Source organism: Salvia splendens, chromosome 4 (genome assembly GCF_004379255.2).
Source record: "Salvia splendens isolate huo1 chromosome 4, SspV2, whole genome shotgun sequence".
Lineage (NCBI taxonomy): Eukaryota > Viridiplantae > Streptophyta > Magnoliopsida > Lamiales > Lamiaceae > Salvia > Salvia splendens.
The window spans coordinates 7,173,973-7,195,867 of record NC_056035.1 but is presented as its reverse complement, the minus strand read 5'-3'; the positions used below and the strand labels follow the sequence as shown (position 1 = coordinate 7,195,867).

General features: G+C 42.6%; 3 protein-coding genes across 3 annotated transcripts; 1 reads left to right on the top strand and 2 right to left on the bottom strand.

Moving 5' to 3' along the window:
- Positions 1 to 1,047: 1,047 nt before the first annotated feature.
- Positions 1,048 to 3,363, top strand: LOC121801164 (ARM REPEAT PROTEIN INTERACTING WITH ABF2-like). Its single transcript, XM_042200610.1, has one exon. The coding sequence runs from the start codon at positions 1,209 to 1,211 to the stop codon at positions 3,111 to 3,113; it is 1,905 nt and encodes a 634-aa protein (XP_042056544.1). The 5' UTR covers positions 1,048 to 1,208; the 3' UTR covers positions 3,114 to 3,363.
- Positions 3,364 to 5,453: 2,090 nt separating this feature from the next.
- LOC121798254 (pre-mRNA-processing factor 17-like) lies at positions 5,454 to 9,732 on the bottom strand. The gene is made up of 2 exons (XM_042197162.1): positions 7,789 to 9,732; positions 5,454 to 5,825 (listed from the first exon to the last, which is right to left on the bottom strand). The coding sequence occupies exons 1-2, from the start codon at positions 9,543 to 9,545 to the stop codon at positions 5,819 to 5,821; spliced, it is 1,764 nt and encodes a 587-aa protein (XP_042053096.1). The 5' UTR covers positions 9,546 to 9,732; the 3' UTR covers positions 5,454 to 5,818.
- A 9,653-nt stretch (positions 9,733 to 19,385) lies between these two features.
- Positions 19,386 to 21,587, bottom strand: LOC121797789. Its single transcript, XM_042196509.1, has 4 exons — positions 20,702 to 21,587; positions 20,432 to 20,608; positions 20,271 to 20,362; positions 19,386 to 20,188 (listed from the first exon to the last, which is right to left on the bottom strand). Exons 1-4 carry the CDS (start codon positions 21,437 to 21,439, stop codon positions 19,528 to 19,530), a joined length of 1,668 nt encoding a protein of 555 aa, XP_042052443.1. The 5' UTR covers positions 21,440 to 21,587; the 3' UTR covers positions 19,386 to 19,527.
- Between the last annotated feature and the right edge of the window lie 308 nt (positions 21,588 to 21,895).

Sequence of the window (21,895 nt, the reverse complement as noted above, 5' to 3'; positions counted from 1 at the left end):
CGCCCGACCGCCGCGCCGCCCCCCTTCTCGCACAGCCGCCCCACCGCCGCGGCGCCCGCATCCGCCCCGTTTCCACACTATAGGGCGCCGCGGCCATCGCCCCACCCATTCTTCCTCCATTCACCCCAGCCGCGGGCTCGCCCCGAACGCGGCTATCCCGCGTCCGCCACCCCCACCGCCGCGGCGTGTTGTCCGCCCACCTTCCCCACTATAGCCGCCCCGCTTCCGCCCCAAACGCGGCTATAGCCGCGTCCACATTATAGTGGACGCTCTTATGATGTGGCAGGAGGATTTTTAGTGCTGATGATGTGGCAGTGGCTAGGCTATGGCTGGGCTATTCCTATTGTGGATGACCTAAATGATTATAGTCAATACTTATCGGAAGATATTAACCGAAAGTGGGTATCATAAGCACTTCTCGGATAGATTGAAGTATTTAACCATAACATATTTCTGATAGTCGTTGGAATAGAGAAATCAATCAATTGGAGAATAAGAAATCAATAGATGAAGTTATAGCAAGAATAGTGAAGGAAATCTTAACGATTATGGAAAATAAAATCAAGAAGATGCTTGTAGAATTAGAATATGAGTCTATAAAAGGTTGTGATATCATTGAGCGAACTCATTCAAGTCTAATGTACAGTTTAGATAAAGTTTTTTAATTCTTTTATTTTATTTTCTGTATCTTACTTTTCATCAATAATTAATTATAAATTTCTGAAATTCTAATCAAATAAATATAAATCCTGTGTATGATTTCCTAAGCTAAACCCCTTTTAATAGTATTAAATAACATTATTTAAGTTTTCCTTAACCAATATAATATGCGTACGGATTCAACAGACATAATCCGACCAGGATTACGGATTTACGCAGATTCTCTATGAAGAAAATGAATTAATAATTGAGCAGAAACTAATTTCACCTACAGAAAATGATAATAACAATAAAATACTATATTCCCAGATGTAAAAAAGAAACCAAATTAGGGAGGTACAAGTACAACTGTGTTACGCACAAACATGCGAAGCACAAAAAAGAAAAGAAAAAAACTTTTTAAATTCCATTTCCCCAAACCTTCTCATTCCGAATTCTCAGACCAATCAAGAGAGAGAGTTGAGTTTGGACACAGTCAATGAGTTGGCGAAACCGCACAAAAGTTCCCTAAAATCTTTGAGAGAGCCTTCAACCTCGATTGACTGATAATGGCGGCGAAACCCACATCGGCGGCGGCGACGCTGTCAGCCATCTCCCAAAAGCTCCAGCCCCAAAAGCAGACCGCAATCGAGCAGCAAGAGAAGCGAATCGAGGAGGTTTTATCCTACCCGATCCTCTTATCCGACCAAATCAGCGGCGCCGTCAAGGAAACCGAAATCTTCAAATTCGAGTGCTCCGAGGTCGGCAAGCAGGTCGACCGCCTCTGCCAGATGCTCCGCACCGCCGTCCGCCTCGCCACCTCCACCGCCCCCGGCGCAACCTTCTACGTCCGCCCCGTCCGCCGCATCGCCACCGAGGTCACCAAAAATCTCGAGAAATCCCTAACCCTCGTCAAAAAATGCCGCCGCCGTAACCCCCTCCGCCGCGTCGTCACCATCGTCTCCTCCGCCGAATTCAGGAAGCTCCACAACCTCCTCGACTCCTCCGTTGCTGACATGAAATGGGTCCTCAGCGTCTACGAGGCCGGCGGCGGAGGTATCGTCCTCACTTTACCCCCAATTGCTAGCAACGATCCTATGATTTCTTGGGTTTGGTCTTTTGTTTCTTCCTTGTATATGGGCCAATTGCCGGATAAAATCGAAGCTGCCAATGAATTGGCTTCGTTAGCCAAAGATAATGACAGGAACAAGCAGATTATAGTCGAAGAAGGCGGTATTCCGCCATTGTTGAAGCTGTTAAAGGATAGCTCTTCGCCGGAGGGGCAAGCTGCTGCTGCTTCCGCTCTCTATAATTTAGCTACTGATGTATCAAGGGTTCGAGCAATCATCGATGAATCTGGTGTTCCAACTATTGTGCAAGTTTTAGGCGATTCGCCTATGAAGGTTCAGATTAGGGTTGCAAATGTGGTTGCTAGAATGGCAGAGCACTGCCCTTTGGCTCAAGAGGATTTCGCAAGGGAGAATGCCATTAGGCCTCTTGTCACATTGATGTCGCATGATTTGTTGATGGAGGATTCGAAGCTCAAATCCGGGTTGCAAAGCATCCATTCCATTGTTCAGATCAACAAAGAGATGGAGAGCAAGAGTTTGTATAAGCCGGGACTAGGCACTTCTAAGTCTATGCATTACTCAGAGGGAAGTGGCAAGGGAGGTAACAGGAAGGATAGAGAGAACGAGAAGCCGGAGGTGAAACACAAGCTCAAAGTCAGTTGTGCTGAAGCATTGTGGATGTTGGCTAAAGGGAATGTGCCGAATAGCAAGAGAATCACAGAGACCAAGGGGTTGCTTTGTTTAGCTAAGCTGGTTGAAACCGAAGAAGGGGAGTTGCAGTTAAACTGTTTGATGACCATAATGGAGATAACAAACGCAGCTGAATCCAATGCTGACCTCAGAAGGGCGACTTTCAAGACAAATTCCCCCGCTTCCAAGGCTGTGGTGGATCAGCTCCTTAGAGTGATCAAAGATTCAGATGACTCCCAGCTGCGCATAGCAGCTATAACAGCCATAGGGTGTTTGGCAAGAGCATTCCCTGCACGAGAGACTAGGATAGTTGGCCCCTTAGTGGAGCAGCTTGGTCACAGAAATCAGGATGTGGCGATAGAAGCTGCTATTGCACTTGGGAAATTTACCTGTCCTGATAATTTTCTGTGTGTGGAGCATTCGAAGACTGTTATTGAGTTTAGGGGTGTTCCTCCTCTGATGAGATTGTTGAAGGGAAATGAGAGGGCGCAGCTTCACGGATTGATCCTGGTGTGCTACCTTGCTATCCACGCAGGGAAGAGCGATGATTTGGAACGAGCAGGAGTGGTGAACGCATTTGAAGGGGTGGACCGTGCTTTTGTTGCTCAGCACCCTGAACTCAAAGAGCTCATAACTCAGGCACTCTACCATCTTAGTGTCTTCCATCAATCTCACTCTGGTATGCTTGCTCAGAGGCCGTTCCTAGCGCCATAGGTCGCCATACGGATAGCTTGCTTGTTTGTTACAACGCCTCTCGTCTTCACAGGAGGTGAAGTATAAAACTACAGAGGCATGTCCTGTTAGCTTCTACTATATCTTTGTTGGTTATTGTCAATTTCTAGCTGCTGTTGACATTATAGAGTGAATTGTTTTGGGATGATGTGTGAAAATTTATCATATTTTTTGTACAGGGAATCATTCCTTTTATGAAAATGAATTGGCTATAGTTTTTGTGCGATTAAAACTTAAGCATAATATGCTCAGATTCCTCAATTGATCATTGATTATAAATTACAATGTTAAATTACAACATCCTTTAATACTTTCATACTATAATTACATCGAGCTACATATCTAGTTTACTTTGAGAGACAAGATGAAGATAATGCAATCTAAAGATTGCCATTTGTCAGCAAGAAAGCATGGCTCTTATTGAGCTTTGCTATGGCCGTTCCTCGTCATCCATTTTCTAGCCAACAAATCAGATTGCTTCAATCCTTCTCTGAGTGAGTAGAATAGGACTGTATTATACATAGCATGCATATATCCCTCCCTCTGCAGCTCTTGCATACCAGCAAGCCTATCCAAAGTAAGAATTTACCATTAGTGAGCAATAGAAGAATTCATCAATCTACAAGAGCAACTATGAGCTCTATTATCTTAACCACTTCATTTTTAGGCCAAGTTTAGTAACAAAAACAATACTAGTTTATCTAAAATTATCAATATACTGTAGATCATTCATATCCAAACCCAAAAAAAAACTCTTAAGTCTCTAACTCACTAACAGATAATTATGCCACAGGGTGCTCAGGTTCTCTACAAAAAAAAGTCTAGATAAATTGTTTTTTTAAACTTCAAACGGGGATGTGCAATATATACAACACTGATAAACTGAAAAACTAAACAGGACCGTAATACAAATCATGGTCTGTTATATATGTGTGTACAGTTACAATTGTAGAACTGAGAAGAAGGTCTAAGTGGTCCAGAGCCAACCCCTTATATTAAGGGCAAAACAGTTCATGCAGACACGGAAGATGAAGAAAAGGTGGAAAACATCATACCGCTTCTTGTACACTTTGTTCTACCCCTTCACCTTGATGATGAAGACAAACCACTAGTTGGTATTGAGCCAAGTGAAAGCCTTGTTTAGCCACTCAACTGCCTCTTTAGTCATATTCATTAAGGAAACGCTTTTATTGTAGAACAAGGCCACTAGGTAACAGTAGTTAAGAAGCGTCATAATCTACTTAAATGAAATAACTCAATTAGCACTCAATCATTACTTGGATCACAAAATATACATTCAGAATAGCATTCTTCTGTTAAAATTTGCGTCAAGTGTTTTAGTCTGAGCACATCCTTTCGAAACTAAAAAGATTTCAGTCCCAAGACAAAAAGGAGGCTTTGTCCACTTACATTCATATACTCAAGAAACTAAAATATAAGTTAAAGAGAAGTCTAAATATAGAATAAAAATCTTACTTCATGGTTTTATAGCACGCCTCACTTGACTAGAACGCATACTGAGGTCCGGCCCCTAAGACAAGGAGTCAAGATAATTTTTTATCACTAGTCCATCTTCCAAAGTGAACAGTATCTGTAACTCCCAAATGAATGATACAGTTCTCGAGTGTTTTAAGTGCATGAAAGTAGTACATATGCATCCATATACAGCACATATCTTTACACTGATGATTGACTAAACAGTCGGGATATGTTTTTCTCTTCTTGGTTACATCTGAAGACGTAACCATATCCTTTATGTTTAATGCCTAGAGTTCAGCATGTAAGCTTAACTATACTTACGAAATCCTTATCAAATTTATTCTGAAAAATTTGATTAGAAAGGACACCGAGCAAGCAACTCATAGGCTGCTAAAAGAATGCAGATTGTAAGTTATAACATGTAAATCATTCTTCAGTATCATATAAACTTGGTATTTTCCATAAATATGAGACAAAATTATTAGGATAAAAAAGAAGAAATACTTGAGCTGATAAAGCATCAAGCGTTAGTAGTCCAACGGTTAGGATAATTGCCTTCCAAGCAACTCCCGGCAAACGCAATGATTGTTTTCTTAAATTTACTGTTTTAATATATTTTGAGTTTCATAGCCATTTTATAATAATCAAACAGAAATTATGTCCTAATATGTTGTGCGGTTCGGCTTCAGTAAAATTTTACATTTTTAGTTGTTTGCGGCCACTGTTTCTGTGTGGCAATATTCTGTGTCGTTCTCACTTGTGAATATTGAGTCTTGTGACAAGTGAGATAGAGAGCATAATTCGTTGCGTATCAGAATAGAATCTTGAATGCGCAAGCTATTGTTTAGTTACTTGAAAATAGTACTCCAACTTAAAGAGTATCAGAGTATAATCTTGAATGTAAGCGCTATTGCTTGGTTACTTGACAATACAACTTAAAGAGTTGGCTTATCGCACCTAGAACTAACTTGTGCGATAGTAAGGTCGTATACATGACGAAAACAAGATATTACATCTCAATGTTCTGGACAACTGGAAAAGGCATAAATAAATTACATGAGTGTCTCTCTTGTAGGAGGATCCATTGGGTAGTACTACAACACATTGCTTTTGGCAGCTTCTTTGTGGAACTTGTCTTTGTAGCCCTCCCTCCTACCATCTGCTTCTGGGGATATCGATCAACCAACCCAATCTCTCTCACATGCAATTTAATCCCTGGAAAATAATAACCATCAAGTCAGAATTAATTGAGCAATTGAAGAAAACACGTTGGCTTGCTATGCTAGGTTGTTCAGAAAAAGATGGATAGATAAACAAACATGTCACAGCAACTGTGCCAGTGGCAGATGCGTTTATCAAATGAATCACACTACTTTGTTCTAATGAAGAGATCTAATCTAGTATACCAACAACTCCAGAAAGATAAATTTATAGTCCTTTTACAGGTAAAAACTATAGTATCTGGCAAAAATGCAACTCGATTTTCACACAGAATAGAAGAATAATGTAATTTGGAAGGTGTGCATCAAAATAGACATTTACAAAAATATTCATATCAGGCAGAGCTCACATATATGTGATTTTAATTAGGGAGAAAGCTTGGCCTGTAAAGGGGAAGGTCTGTAATGATATTAGAAAACCACAGAGCACATTGCACGATTGCAGTGACAAGAAAAGATATGAATGAAGAATAATCTATAAAGCTCCAACAGAGGTAGACAAGCAAGCCATCACATACGCAAATAGCTCCAGGATTCCAGGGTTGGAGAAAATAAATTTAAGACAATAGCATAAATCTAAAAACAGACTTCTGGTGTAATAGCATGTGCCCCTGTTGCATTCACTGCACAAGGCAGATTGAGTGAAGGCCTATACCCAGATGCCAATACAGCCACTAATAATTGTAATCACAGTCTGGCTCTATTCGGCATAATCCGTTGCTAACTTCTAGATCAACCACTGATAAAGTGTGCTAAAAAAATACATATAGGTGTTCGTAATCACTTTCAAGCTTCCTGATAAACAAATGACTAGGTTTCTCAGCCAACAAACTCTATCATACCAAGAATTGGGGACCAATTAATGACAATTTTGCTTAAGATCACAATGTAGTCTGGTTCATTACATGAAATTGGCTTGCAGAGTACAGATGTATATTTACAAAGATCAAGATGTCATGCATATCTTAACATTTGCTTCTTAAATGAAGCACTATCATCCTTCACCAATTATAACATACGGACTCACAGAGTATAACAAAGTTTGAATAATGCACTCAGTAAACTCAAACTGTATTTGGTAAGACTAAGGGGGTGTTAGGGCTAAGCTTATAAGTTCCTTAAAACAAACTATGAACAGTAAAATTAAGCTCCTCAAAAAATAAGTTCGACAATTCATCTTATTTTTTCATAATCTTATAAACAACATTCAATTTACAAAATAACCCTAATATATTTTTTTCTCACCAACATATATACCCTTTCAATTTCCTATATCTTTGATTTTCTCTCTCTAATTATGAGTTCCTCTCTCCAGCTTATAAGCTCAACTATCCAAAGTATAAGCTCAACTATCCAAAGTATTCGATACTTACAAGCTCTCGAGGCCTTTCAACTTATAAGCTCTCTAAAATAAGCTTAGCCAAAACCCCTCGAAGGCAGGTAGATAGATCAAACCACAACAATAAGACAAGAAGATTTCTCCAATAGAGATCCTCGATCAGATTGAGAACAAATTTCAAATCATGTTTAGAAACTAATGTCAATTCAGTAGTAGAATAGTAAGCTTATTGTTCCACGTTGGGTACCGTTGTTGTTTAACAGTTAACACAACTAATAATTGATTGTGCATTGAAGAAGTATAGTATTGTCAGTTAATACTATAAGAGCAAGAAAATACACAAATGGGTAAGCAGAATTGTTAAGAAATAATTGAACCTCGGGTCACTCTGCCACTTAAAGGGATCACTACTCTTATAGTACAAGTTAGCAAACAATTAAGATGACTCGACTCTCTGTACTAAACTGTAACTAAAGTGATACGCAAGACATCAATGTGTTGCAATAGTTGCTAGAAAGCTAATAGGTTTTGTACTAAGCTCTGATTTAAACCTTAAAACGTGCATATTTATTTATTAAAGACATAAATAACATGTTGAACCAGAAATGAGTATTCATACCAGTATTTGATCAATCCATCCCAGCCACAGGTAGCAACTTTACTTTGTTCCAGCGGATGCCATGCAGCACCAATACAAACTCCATCGTGGCATTTGAGAGTTCTAAATACTTTGCAACTCTTCCAATCCCAAAACCAGCATCTACCCTCACCATCTCCAGACATGACAAACCGTCCATCAGGTGAAAAGTTAACCTGACAAGCATACCCAGCCACAATATGCCCAGCAAATCTCTTCTTCTTATTGAGTTGGAATCTCTCCCGTGTACTGTATATAAGTATCTGGTTATCCAAACTCTGGCAGGCCAGCCAATTGGAATTCGGATGCAAAGAAATCGAGGGCATTGAATGCATATGGGGTTCACTGATATACTTGATCACCACAGGGATCCCAAACTCCCATACACGCAGGGACTTATCATCACTTGAAGTAACGAACCTCCTATTGTTATCCACAAAAGTAATTGTATTCACTGCCCCTAGATGCTGATCATACTCCTGTGTGATCTGCCCGCTGTTTATATCCCACTGAACAATCTTCTTATCACTCATTCCTGCAAGCAAAACATTCTGCTTATCCTCATCTGGGTTAAGCCTCACTACATATGGAATTTTGCCAGTTGAAAAGGTCGATATCACTTGCCCCGTCTCAGTATCCCAATACTTGATATTCTTATCATAACCAGCACTCAAAAACTTGGACCCATCATTATTAAACCATATATCTCGCACAGCCTTGCCATGCCCCATGTAGGTTCTCATACATTTACCGGAATTGAAAACGTCCCAAATTTTGACCTTTGTGTCCATCCCAGCAGACAATATCAAGTGACCATGATTGGGGAAGAACCTAATAGCTGAAACCCCCTTGGTATGTCCACTCCAAGTATGCACTAATCTCTTGGGTATATAACAATGATTGTTACTCGCTTTGGCATCCTTAGGAGGCGCAATCCACGACCGCCCTTGATAATCTTTGTCCTCTTTCCCATGGAAAGTAGATTTGTCGACATGTGCTTCTCCTTTCTCCCTCTCACCTCCCTCCTTCTCTCCCTTCTTCTTGGCGTGCTCTTCAGCATACTTCTTCTGCTCCTCGGTCAACTCACCCTGCACCCAATCCCTTTTCCCCGCCCACGGACTCTTCCTGTTCCTCATCAACCAGGTATCCGTTGAAGGATTCTCCAGCTCCGTAGAATCCACCTCACCGCTCTCCTCATTCTCTTTCAGCATCTCCTTCTTCTTCTCCAATTTCCTCTTCTTCTGCTCGTGCTGCGGAATATTATACACCGAAATCCCGTCGTTGGTCTTAAACCCTTCCACATCACCAACGTAATTGTTCTCCGATGGATCTGCCGCGTAGCCGAACTTGTAGAAAGTATTGTACTGCTCATCAAACACAAACGGTTCGATATTCGCATTCTCCACAAACCCTAGCTTGTGATTGCGGAGGCCCTGCGCTAGGCCATCCTTGGCGTACGGATGAGAGGGGCCGACGATTGGAGCCCATAGCTGGTCGTAGGTGGGGTTGAAGGAGACGAGGTGCTGGGTCGGGTCGATTGGCTTCTGCGCATGAAACTGGGCCTTCCCGGCTACGGTAAGTGAGAGCATTGTATCGTCAACTTTAGGGGCGGCGGATTTGGCCGGGATTGCCCGCACCGGGGAAGAATCGGGAGATGGATCGGGTTCAGATGCCGGAGCGTGAGGCGATAAAGTGTCGTCTTCCATGTCGGTATCTTTGTATGATTGCAGTAGATCCATTGGGGTTAAGTGAAATCAGAGAGAAATAGTGAGGGAAGATGTAGAAATAGGGGTTTGTGAAACAAGCTGGGAAGAAAGAAGACGAAAATCGATGCGGCAGATTAGTGAATAAAATTCGGGGAAGTCGAGAAGATGCAATCGAAAAAAGAAACTGGGGAAAATAATTGATGACGGCTAGTTTTACAATTTCTAGGGTTTAAATACACCTTCGTTAAAAGAGAAGTTATATTAATTATTACTCCGTATAAAAAAAGCTCAGAACGTCCCCAATAAAAAGGACTTCCCAATGGACTAGCACTAGGATTTCCTAAAAACACATTCTGTCATGTACGTTACTGGGACTTCTCACCCCACTGCCACATACATCACTAGGACATCTCACTATACAATAGTGGACAAGCACTAGAACATCCCGGCGGATAAGCACAATAATAAAAATTCACAAATTTACAAATTCACAAATACGCAATAAAATTTGGCACGAAAATAAAAAATAACAATTTAAACAAAGTTTACCGCTAGTCTTATAGTTTGCCGCTAGCCGAACGGGGTCTCGCTGCCCCCTTGCCTGGGATCCAGGGGCGGAGTGCCCCCGGCCCGACGGTATGATATGTTTATGTTTAGGCCTTCATTTTTTACGATCAGTGTGCATGATATGAGGTGCAAATGAAATGAAGTGCAACGAGCCGAATATATAGAGTTGAAATTTTAAGAAAAAAGTAAAAAAAAAATGCTCTCGTCCGACGAGGACCCACAATAGCGGATGAGCGGACAGACGAGACGACAGTCGACCGAGAAATCCGACGGACGAGAGGTAGTCCTTCGCGCGCTCGTCCGCCCCAATAGTGGACATTTCGGACGGACGACCCGCTCGTCGGTCGGACGTCCGCCGGGACGTCCGCTATTGTGGATGCTCTTAGGTAATCTTAGTTTGATTTTGGGTGATTATATAATGGATGTTCGGTTTGCAAGAGTGTATCCTGAGATTAAATATGTAGTGTGTTTGGTTCATGAGATTTAATATCACATTTCAATCTTAGATAGATAATCATGGAATAATTAGATATAACTAACCCCTATAACTAAAATAATCTCACAACTATATCTAGATTGTATCTTGGTACTATTTTATCTAGAAAACCGAACATCACCATAATGTATACAACTAATTTACAATTGAAAAATAAATTCAAGTTAACATAATTATACAAAATATTTTATTCTAAATATGATACTCCATCCGTCCTCTGAAAATACAAATTTGTGAAAGACATAACTTTTAATGCAAAATTGAGAAATAAGAGAAAAATAGAAAGAAAATTGCATTAGTTAAAATTGGGTCTTACCTCATTAGAGATAAAGAAATTTCCTTGAATAAAAAATTTAATACTTTTAGGGGATAAATTAAAAAGAAAGAGTTTATATTTTTAAGAGATAAGAGTTTAACATCATTTTTGGCCTATGTATGAGTCATTGCCAACATGACATTTGGGTCAGCGACTAAATTACCCTAAAATGGGATAATACAATTCTCATATACAAAATTTACAATATAATTGATTCATGTTGGTAAAAAAAATTAGAGTTAGCATAAATAGATTACTCCTATAAAATATTTCATTTAGTTTGAACATGATACATTCTGTCATTTGCCATTTGAACACATCAACTTTTGTCAATCTGTTATTAGAGCATCTCCAATGACGGACGTCCGGTCGGACATCCGCGACGGGCGACCCGGACATCCGCCATTTTAACAAAGCAACTCGGATACGGATGTCCCGTATGGATATCGGATGTCCTCAGATATCCGGGCGACGGGCGGGCGGACGTCCTCCATTGTGGCGTGGGTCGGACGTCCGGGTCGGACGTCCGAGTTTTTTTTTAACTCTATATATACGGCTCGTTGAACTTCATTTCATTCGCAATTTTCCCGTATTCCGTGTCAAAATTATAATTCCGTTACGTAATTAAATAATTGTGATTTTTTTATTGCGGGAAGTCCTAGTGGGAAGGGCAGATTGTGCAGGGGGAAACCTAGTGACGTGGCAGTGGGATGGGAAGTCCTAGTGACGTGGCAGGAGGTGTTTTTGGGAAGTCCTAGTGGATGTCCGAGTGGGACATCCGTGTATTGGAGATGCCCTTAGAGTCATCGAGTTAAATGGCAAAATCTCCGATATAACACCTTTCTCAATTTTTTGTTATTATAGTCTATCCATTCAAAAAAAATAGTTTCATTTGTGGACAACACGATTTTAACGAAAAAAATTGGTAAAGTGATCAGAGAGAAAGAGAAAAATAGGTAAAGTAAGAGATATGTAGAAAGTGTGGGTAAAGAATTATGTAATGGAACTTTTCATTTTAAAAAATGAGACTATTTTTTATGGATATCAAAAAATGGTAAAATGAGACTATTTTTTGTGGACAGATGAAGTATATATTTGTTTAAAAAATAAATACTAGAATATGGATAAAGTTGGCTGTGTATTATTCTATTTGCGAATGAACAAACTGAATTTTTAAATTTGAGTAAGAACTGGCCTGAAAGTCAATATATTAAGACTATTATGCCGGTTTGTATTTTATTTTATTTTTGAAATATGTATTGAGTTATTTACAAATAGGGCTGGAAACGGTCGGTTTAGTTAAAAACCAAATTGAACAGTCGATTAACCGACTCTAAAAAATTAACGATTTTAATAACTGGAACTAAAATCAATTAAGGTTTGGTTCGATTCAAACAACAAGATGAAAAATTATGGAATAAGAGGAATTAAAGAAATAAAAGAAAACTACTAAATAATTTTTATTATTTAATTGGTTTCGTCACGGGAACCGGAATCGAAACCCGAATAGGTCGGTTATCAGTTCCCCAATAACGGAGTTTCTCAGTTCGGCCAGGTAATTGAATAACTGAGAACCATTTATCCAGCCTTAATTAAGGATAACGTCTCTTGCCTCAAAAGTTGGGAACTTGTGAACGAAATCCAAGAAGAAAATAAAAGGATAAATATGAGAAAAATTAATCGCAGTTAGAGAAGACACCTAAAATCGTTTCAATTCGTGTATAAATTCATAACCTTAATTTCGTGAATTGAAAATTGAGAGGGTGAGGTTATGTTAACCGCTCTTTTGCCATATATACGTTGATAGAACCGATGTCATTTCAGCGAAATTTGTCAACTCCATGTAAGAGCATCCACTAGGGGTGTGCATTCGGGTTTCGGTTCAGTTTTTTGCCAAAACTGAACCAAAATCGAAAAACCGAATTTAGTTCAAAATCCAAACCGAATCGAACCCGAAAAACCGAAAACCCGAAACCGAAAAACTGAAAACCGAACTTAAAAAACCGAAAAACCCGAACAAAACCGAAAAACCCGAAAAAAAACCCGAAAAACCTGAAAAAAATAAATATATGTGTATTTTATTTTATTTTATATATACTAATAGAATATTTATATATAATATTAAATTAATAATACATATAATATATATTATATAGTAGAATATATTAAAAGAATATATATTATATATAATATAATATATTAAATTAATAGAATATATATATAATTCGATTTTTCGGTTTTTCGGTTTTTTTTTCTTCGCCCGAACCGAACAGAACCGAAAAACCGAATTTTTTTTATTTTTAAAATCGAACCAAACCGAAAAACCGAAAAAACCGAACCGAATTTCAAAATTTCGGTTTGGTTCGGTTCGGATATTCGGTTTCCGGTTTTTTTGCTCACCCCTAGCTTCCACAATGGCTTTCGTCCAGCAATAGCTCAGCCATAGCCCAGCCACAAACTCCTCCTGCCACATCATCAGCACTAAAAATCCTTATGTCACATCATCATGACAAGCAAATAGCCCAGCAATAGCCTAGTAATAATTGCCTAGCCACATCACTCAAAATTATATAAGCTGAATAATTGACAATCACACAAAATACGGAATTAAATTGACGACACAGATACGGGAAAATCCAATAATTTTATTTAAATTAAAAAAAAGTACATTTAAAAAAATTACATAATAAAAAAAAACTAACGCCGTGCAGTCCTCCGCCCACAACTCTTCAATTAAATCCTTTTGGAGTCGAATATGAGCATTCGTTTGGCGCATGTCGGCATGTGCTTGGAGGAGGCCGACTTCATCATGCAGGACCCCACTTCGTACGTTAGGGGCGGCCATGTCGTGGTTTGGACCGGCTTCATTATCGTCGTTGGCCCAACTAGTCAGTTGTACACCTTCATCTTCGACAATCATGTTGTGCATGATAATACAGACGTACATTATATCAGCAATGCAGTCGATATGCCACAAACGCGTTGGACCCCTAATTGCCGCCCATCGAGACTGGAGCACACCAAATGCGCGCTCCACGTCCTTGCGCGCCGACTCCTGCCGTTCCGCAAAGTAGGTCTTCCTCTCATCTGATGCGCATCTGATCGTCTTCACAAAGACAGGCCACCTAGGGTATATCCCATCCGCCAAGTAGTAGCCCATATCATTCTGGTTGCCGTTGGCGACAAAACTAATGGTCGGACCGACACCCTGGCACTGCTCGTTGAAAAGGGGCGACGAGTTGAGGACGTTGTTCGACCCTGCTATCCCAAAATACGCATGCCAAATCCACAGCCGGTAGTCAGCTACGGCCTCGAGGATCATCGTGAGATTCTTTCCCTTGTAGCCGGTCGTGTAGAACCCCTTCCAGGCATCGGGACAGTTCTTCCACTCCCAATGCATACAATCTATGCTGCCTAACATACCCGGGAACTCATGCTTCTCCCCGTGCATCTGCATGACTGCATCAGATCCTGACAGTCTTCGGGGGTAGGGCTTCGAAGGTACCGATCACGGAAAATTTCAATCACGCCCTGACAGAAATATTTCATACATTCAAGGGCAGTCGTCTCACCGATGTGGAGGTACTCGTCCCACATGTCTGTCGCGCCTCCGTAGGCCAACTGTCTGATTGCCGCAATGCACTTTTGAATAGATGTGTGGCCGGGTATGCCAGCCGCATCGTGCCTGAAGCGGAAATACAGATATCGATGCTCCAAGGCATTAACAATACGCATAAACAGGGCTCTGCTCATCCTAAAACGGCGCCTGAAAAGGTTGGCTTTGAACCGCGGCTCCTGTGCGAAGTAGTCTTCGTATAGGCGCTGATGTGCAGCTACGTGATCACGTTCAATCACTGTTCGGCGGTGGCCAACTGGTCGTGGTCGAGGTAGAGGTACCACCGGCTGCAAGGCCCTCTGCATCAGCCTATCAATCTCACGGTTCGTATAGGCCTCTAACGCTTCGTTCATTCAACGTTCGTACTCCTCAGCATCCCCAACACTACCACCAACGTTGCTCATTTTCCGTTGTTGATCTTGTACAGAAATTAAGATAGAGAGAGTACTCATTAAAATAAGTGGTGCGAATGAAAATGACGTGCAAAGCGCGTATATATAGTGTTTCGAAAATTAAAAAAAAATAAAAATAAAAAAATCGCTCGCCGGTCTGAAGCCCACAATGGCGGCAAGCGGATCGGCGTGCGCTCGCTGATTTTTTGCCGAAATGGCGCTCGCCGGTTACAATGGTTCGGCGAGCACCGGTGATCGGCTAGCCGGTCCGCTCGCCGCCATTGTGGATGCTCCAATGGATTGTATCATCAATGGTGATTATCTTTTAGAGCATCCACAATGGCTTTCGCCCAGCCACAAACTCCTCCTGCCACATCATAAGCACTAAAAATCCTCATGCCACATCATCAGGACAAGAAAATAGCCCAGCAATAGCCTAGCCACATCAATTCTAATTATACAAAACAAATAATTGACAATCACACAAATTACGGAATTAAATTTACGACACAGATACGGAAAAATTCAATAATATTATTTAAATTAAAAATACATTAATTTAGGAAAAAATGACGTAGTCAAATGTCCATTGATAGAATGTAGACTAAAGTTTCATTTTGGTTGTTAACATATTGCGATTTTATGATTTTGGTCCAAAACATTATCTTTTGAATTATTCGGTTCCTCACAAATTAAATCGGGTCACATTTAGTCCGAATTTGACGGAACTGTTAAAATTAAACGGATTTTAATTACATTTTGACCAGATTAAGTTAATAATTATGTTTTATTAATGTCTAATATCTAATTAACCCAAACCTAAAAAATTACAATTTTTTACTAAATAATAATTATTACAAAAATAAATTAAACATAAAATGATTTAACTAAACTATATCAAATGAACCAACGCCTCATAATTACTACACTCAATTGCGTCCAGCTCCTCGAGCACAAGCTGCTCAAGGAGTCCGTCGTGATCCTGCAGATGCTGGAGAGCGAGATTTCCAACAAGGATTGTGAAATTGAGCGGTTTAGGAAGAAGATCGAGTGCCTGGGGTGGAGAATGAGCGGATGAGGAACGAGAACGAGTTTCTGCACATGAAATTGACCAACCAAAAGCAGAATTACGAAGAGAACTTCAAATACATGCAGGGCGAATTGTGCAATATTAAACGGGCGGTCGCCGAGCACGAGGAAACACCTTCTTCTTCTTCTTCTTCTTCTTCTTGTCCGTCGAAGCTCGCCATGTCACCAATAACTACCACAAATCCAATTTCACGACCAAGGTCTTGTGAAAATGCATCACGCAGAGTAACATTGCCTCGAATTTATTCGATACCGTCGCGAGCGTGAAGAAGGACGACCTTGGAGGCGCAGCTGAGAACGCCGAGCGGCCACGAAGTTCCCGCTTCGATTCCGATGAGATTTCCGAAGCGTTGATCGTGATTCGATCCCGCGCGTTCCGAAGCCACCGCCGCTGCCGTCGTCATATCATTCTTCATCCGCCTCTCTTTCTGATTCAGCTGACCGCGCATTGGAGGAAATTTCCAACATTCCGACTCTGCCACTGCCTCTGGCGAAATCCAAGGTGGCTGCGCCTCCTCCTCCGGCAAAATCTAAGGTGACTGCGCCTCCTCCTCCTCCACCACCACCTCCGAAGGGGGTAAATCGAAGGCGGCGTTGGCGAAGGTCAGGAGAGTTCTAGAGGTTGTTGAGTTTTACCACTCGCTGATGCGGAGGGATTCGAGCTTTAGACGAGATTATGGCGCCTCCTCCGATGGACGCGATTGAGTGTAGGAATTGTGAGGCGTCGGTTCATTTGATATAATTTTAGGTTTGGGTTAATTAGATATTAGACATTAATATAACATATTTATTAACTTAATCCAGTCAAAATGTAATTAAAATTCGATGACTGTTAAATTTTAACAGTTTCGTCAAATTTGGACCAAAATGACCCGTTTTTATTTGTGAGGTACCGAATAATTCAAAAAAATAATATTTTGGACCAAAATCGTAAAATCGCAATATGTTAGACTAAAATTGGCCTTTAGTCTAGAATGTAAATACCATGAAATCTAATGAAACATAGTATTGTGTCAAGGCCTTAAGAGCATGAATACGCAAGGGGCCGAGCCGCAAATCGCGAGTCCCGGCCCGTCCCACGCGTTACACGGAAGAGCGGCACAGCGTGGGCCGGTCCGGGGCCGCGTTCCCGGCCTGGTGACCGTCCCGCGGCCCGGCCTGGGCGCGCGATGGAGAGGGAGGAAGAAGGGGTCGGGCCGCTACTATTCACGGATTTGCAGATTTTTGGAAGAGGAAGAAGAGGGAGGGGGAGAGGAAGAAGAAGGAGAAAGATGAAGAAGATGGAGAGGGAGAGGGGCCCGAATCCTATGTGCATTTTTAATTTTTTTAATTTTTTTTGCACTTTTTAAAATTTTCTAATCTTTTTATAATTTTAATTTATAATTTATTATTTTGTATTAAAAATGAATTTGTCGTGTTATAATTACTCAACGTATTCTATTTTACGAGTAAAATAAGTTGGAGTTGTGAATAGTGTCATTTATTAGTTGCGGCCCGGGTTGGGGCCTGCAGGGTTAGAGTAGTTGTGGCCTGGGCCGCAACTGTAGAGGAATGATGACGTGGAAGGGGACTTGGGGACGGAAATGGGGACGGGGTTATTGATGCCCTAAGAGCATGAATAATGCTTGGGGTCGGGCAGCAAATCGCGAGTCCCGGCCTGTCCCGCGCGTTGGAGGAGGAGGCGGCACGGCCTGGGCCGGTCCCCGTGCCGTGATCCCGGCCTGGTGCCCGTCCAGCGGCCCGGCCTGGGACGGCGTTATTCGGGGGACGGGCCGCCTCCGCGAATCCCGGCCCAGTGTTACACGCTCTCGGGCCGGGCCGCAAGTCCAATTTATTTAAATTTTTTTGATTTTGTGTCTATAAATACGAGCATTTCATTTGTGCATTAATCTTACGTGTATTCAATTTCAATCTATATTATACCATTTATTTCGACGTAAATGGATTGGTTCAACAACGATGAACGTGAGATGGAGGAGTTCGTTAACTCGAACAATTGGTACATACCGGGGTCGCAACGATCGCAGCCACAGCCTAGTCCGGGAGTCGGTAGCAACGTTGATGTAACATCGCTGGTCAACACCGATGAATTCGAGATCAACGAGATGGAGCCCGCTCAAGAGCGTGGCAAGGAGAAGGTCGGCGAGGAGGATGGGCCGAAGAAGTACGGTCCGCAAGAAACAATATGGCTTGCGAGGAACTACATCGACGTCGCCGAGGATCCTATCATCGGCAACCAGCAGACCAGCAAGGCTTTCTGGGAGCGGATTGCTCAGAAGTATAACGCTGGTCGTCCTAAAGGGTCGATCGAGCGTAGCTACGTGAAGCTGCGCAAGCATTGGGGCCGAGTCCAGGGGGATATGAGCAAGTGGAACGGAAAGTGGGCCAACGTAGTCCGGATGTGGCCGAGCGGGCACAGCGAGGCGGACCTCGTCGAGAAGGCGAAGGAGGCGTTCTTCGCTGACGGGAGGAAGGCATTCAAGTACTTCGACGTTTGGAAGCTCGTCGAGAAGAGCCCGAAGTACACGAGCGGTGCCGAGCCGAAGGCAACTGGTGCGGCGAAGAGAACCAAAGTTTCCGCCTCCGGAAACTACTCTTCGAGCGATGGAGGTCCGGCGATCGACCTCAACGTGACGGACGACGACGTCTTCGGCTCCTCTCCTAGCATTCAGAGCCGCCCGATGGGAACAAAAGCGGCAAAGAGGAAAGCAAAGGGGTAGGCAACTGCGAGCAACTCCGACATGGTGCCACCGCCAATCAATCCGTCTCTGGATAAGATGTCCGACACTTTGTCGGAGATGAATATTACATGGCGGATGAGCCAGCTGACGGAGTTGACAGCGAAGGATACGTCGAAGATGTCGGACGACGAGCTCGAGTTGCACCGTGAGATGATCGCCTACCTTCACGCCCAAATGAAGAAGTAGTAGTCTTGGCCCGGGTTTGTAGTATTTTAAATTTGCTTCGTCTAGTAATGTAATGTTAATTTTCTAATGAATAATGCATTTTCACGGTTTCAATTGTTGAACGAATTGCGTTTACGAGTTAAATATGTTGGAGTTGTGAATAGTGTCATTTATTAGTTGCGGCCCGAGTTGTGGCCTGCAGGGTTAGAGGAGTTGAGGCCTGAGCCGCAACTGTAGAGGAATGATGATGTGGAGGGGACTTGGGGCCGGAAATGGGGACGGGGTTATTCATGCCCTAAGTGGCTGAAAATCAACTCCCAAAAAAAAAAAGGGCTGAAGGAGCCCAAGTCTGAGAAGAATGATTGTAATTTCCACTTCTTTTGCTTAACTGATTGTTCCCGAGTTCTGGTTTAATGCAAGTTTTTGTTTACTCTGCTTTGGAATGATGCTGCTGATCAAGCGTATTATTTATAGGAGGGAAAACAGAGATGTAACCATATAGAGAGAGTAGTTTATAATCTGATCTTACATACTAATAAGAAGAGATTTGAGGGACTTTCTGAGCCTCTGTTTTGCACAACTAATAAATCAATCAAAATGATGCCTGATATTATATCTAATTCGAACTCGAAATCAGGGATTCTTCATCCTAATCCTGAGCTTTCTTGCTATGATTGAAGCTCTAGGGTGCACTGGCCTTTTGTTTGGGTCACTCTGCTCCACTTCCACCCAGTTTATCACTTTCAATATAAGAGATTGAGGAACTTTCTGACTCTCTGTTTCTTTGGCTTTTCGGCCTCCTTTCTCCAATGCTTTCTCCAAGAATTCCATGAACCAGTTACCCGCTTCATTCTCGATCTGCTTTCCAAGTCTGATGGAGCTGGACATGCTGCAAGAAGATGCCGGTTTCTTGTTTTCGTCGTTCTCGCAGGCTGAAGCTGCTTCGGAGGCCTTTTTCTCCTTGTGGTTCAGGGTTGACGACCTTAAATGCTTCCCCAATACTGACTTGTTTGAAGAAGCTGGTTGTTCAGGACATGCTGAGATGGATTTGGGAAGAGCGGCCCTTCTTTTGGATGCGACCGACTCTGAGCTTGGTGGATGCTCCATGGAGTTGAGTGCTATCTCATTCAAAACTGCCGTGTCTTCTTGTCTTGATTCGGTAGAAGCTGTTGCTGCTTGAATGGATGTCATCTCTGCCACTACTTGCAGAATTTGGGTGTGGAAGTCCAGGAATTGTTCGAAGCAGGCGGCAGGGGACTCTGCCTTTGCCTTTTTAGTCAAGTTTGAAAATATTCTACAAGAAGCCATGGAATCATCAAGGCTCATTTCATTCATTATAAAGCAATCAAGTGCGTAAGAGAATTAGTAGTGCTTACTTGAGAGAGCGAACGAGATTCTCGGTTGCTGAGGCGTCTCGTAGCGCTTGAAGAGCAGTCTTCTGCGCCGTCTCTCGCTGCTGCACGGCCTCCTGATGTCATTAACCAACGAGTTAGCAAATTAGCACACACTATTTTGAAGATTGAAGAGATTCTTTTACCTTTCCAAGAATGCTGAGCTTTCCAGGAAGATTCATGTGAATACTTGTGTTGATGGAATTAGAATCATCATTGGAAGAAATTTGAGACATCTTGGGCTTCAAATCGGTGGCGGGAGAAGGTGGAATGGGGATCCCATTACCCCTCAACGATGGAGGTGGAGTGGAACTCTTCTTCTCCTGCAAAAATGAGAAATAGCATCAGCAACAATGACTTGGACTTCTTCTTGTTTGGGCCCAAAAAACCCCCCGTGTGAGCAAAGATGTACCTACAGCTATGGTGAAGGGGGTCCTGGAAATCCGCTGCTCTCTATCGCAAACACTCTTGCTTCGAGAGAACTTGGAGGGCGTGATGACGCAGCTCTTCCGCATCATCGGCGACTCCATCATCTTCGAAAGGAGCCCGCCGCCGGCCGAGGATCTGACGGCGCTCCCATCCCTCATCGCCCGCCCTCTAATCGCCGGCGACATGGGGAATTTCACCGCACTCGGCGGCCTCTCCTTCAGCGGCGTACACTGATCAAAATCAAGCGGCACCGGCTTCAAAGTCCGCGGCGATTCGTCGCTGCCGCTGGACCCTGTCTCCCACGAAGCCCTTTTGGGGACGGAGAATTTGGCGGCGGCGCTCCTCTCGCCCTTGTCCCTGAGCCCCATGAGCGGCTCCGGCGTCCCGATGAGAGGATGCCGGCCGGGGAGGGGCTTCGCACCCCTGACCACGGGGACCGGGGAGCCCGGGTCGAGGCGGTCGACGTAGATGAACTGGCCCAGCTGCATCTTGTTGCTCATGACGAGATCGCCTTGGTCGAAGGGGAGGCTGACGTAGATGGAGTGCGAGGAGTCGGAGACCTTGATGTAGAAGCCGTGCTTGGGGAGCAGATTCTTCTCGTCGAGATCGGCGGGGACGATGTCGGTGACCTGGACGAGGGAGCTGCGGTGCTCGCTCGTCGCCTTCAGGCCAGTGGCCATTCCGTCCAAGAGCTTCAAGAGAATCCCCGGTGCCAAGGCCGCCATTGTCTGATTTCTTGAAAAGAGGATTGAATTGATGAATCCAAGAAATGGGAATTGGGGTTTTCTATTTTGTTTTAGCTGCGGAACGGTGGTGGATTGCGTGGGTCAAGTAAATGGGGAGCGGTGATTAGAGGTGAGGCTCAACGGTCGGCAACAAATTTAAAATCTCTGAATTTGGAACGTTGCGGAAGAGTGCAACGGTCATGTTTTGAGGTGGGTCTGCTATGCTTTCTAACTATAGACTATAGCCTTCTAGTCTCAGCCAGCATTTTATATTTTTCATTGAATAAATAAGAATAATTAGTCGTAAACGTTCATAAATAAGTATTAAGGTAATAATACTCCTTAATAATATGCACTCTTTCCTTTTTAGTTCATTCCATAAGAATATGCATTTTGAAAGTCTTTTTTTTTCTAAGATCATCTTCAATAAGGAGAGGTAAATGAAAAAGGTATATT

Bases quoted from the DNA above. Each gene is read 5' to 3' on its own strand.
- LOC121801164 (XM_042200610.1), top strand. From the start codon at position 1,209: ATGGCGGCGAAACCCACATCGGCGGCGGCGACGCTGTCAGCCATCTCC.
- LOC121797789 (XM_042196509.1), bottom strand. From the start codon at position 21,439: ATGGCGGCCTTGGCACCGGGGATTCTCTTGAAGCTCTTGGACGGAATG. The intron at 20,609-20,701 runs GTAGGTACATCT...TCATTTTTGCAG, and splicing joins GGACCCCCTTCACCATAGCT to GAGAAGAAGAGTTCCACTCC. The intron at 20,189-20,270 runs GTAAGCACTACT...GGCTTCTTGTAG, and splicing joins AATCTCGTTCGCTCTCTCAA to AATATTTTCAAACTTGACTA.
- LOC121798254 (XM_042197162.1), bottom strand. From the start codon at position 9,545: ATGGATCTACTGCAATCATACAAAGATACCGACATGGAAGACGACACT.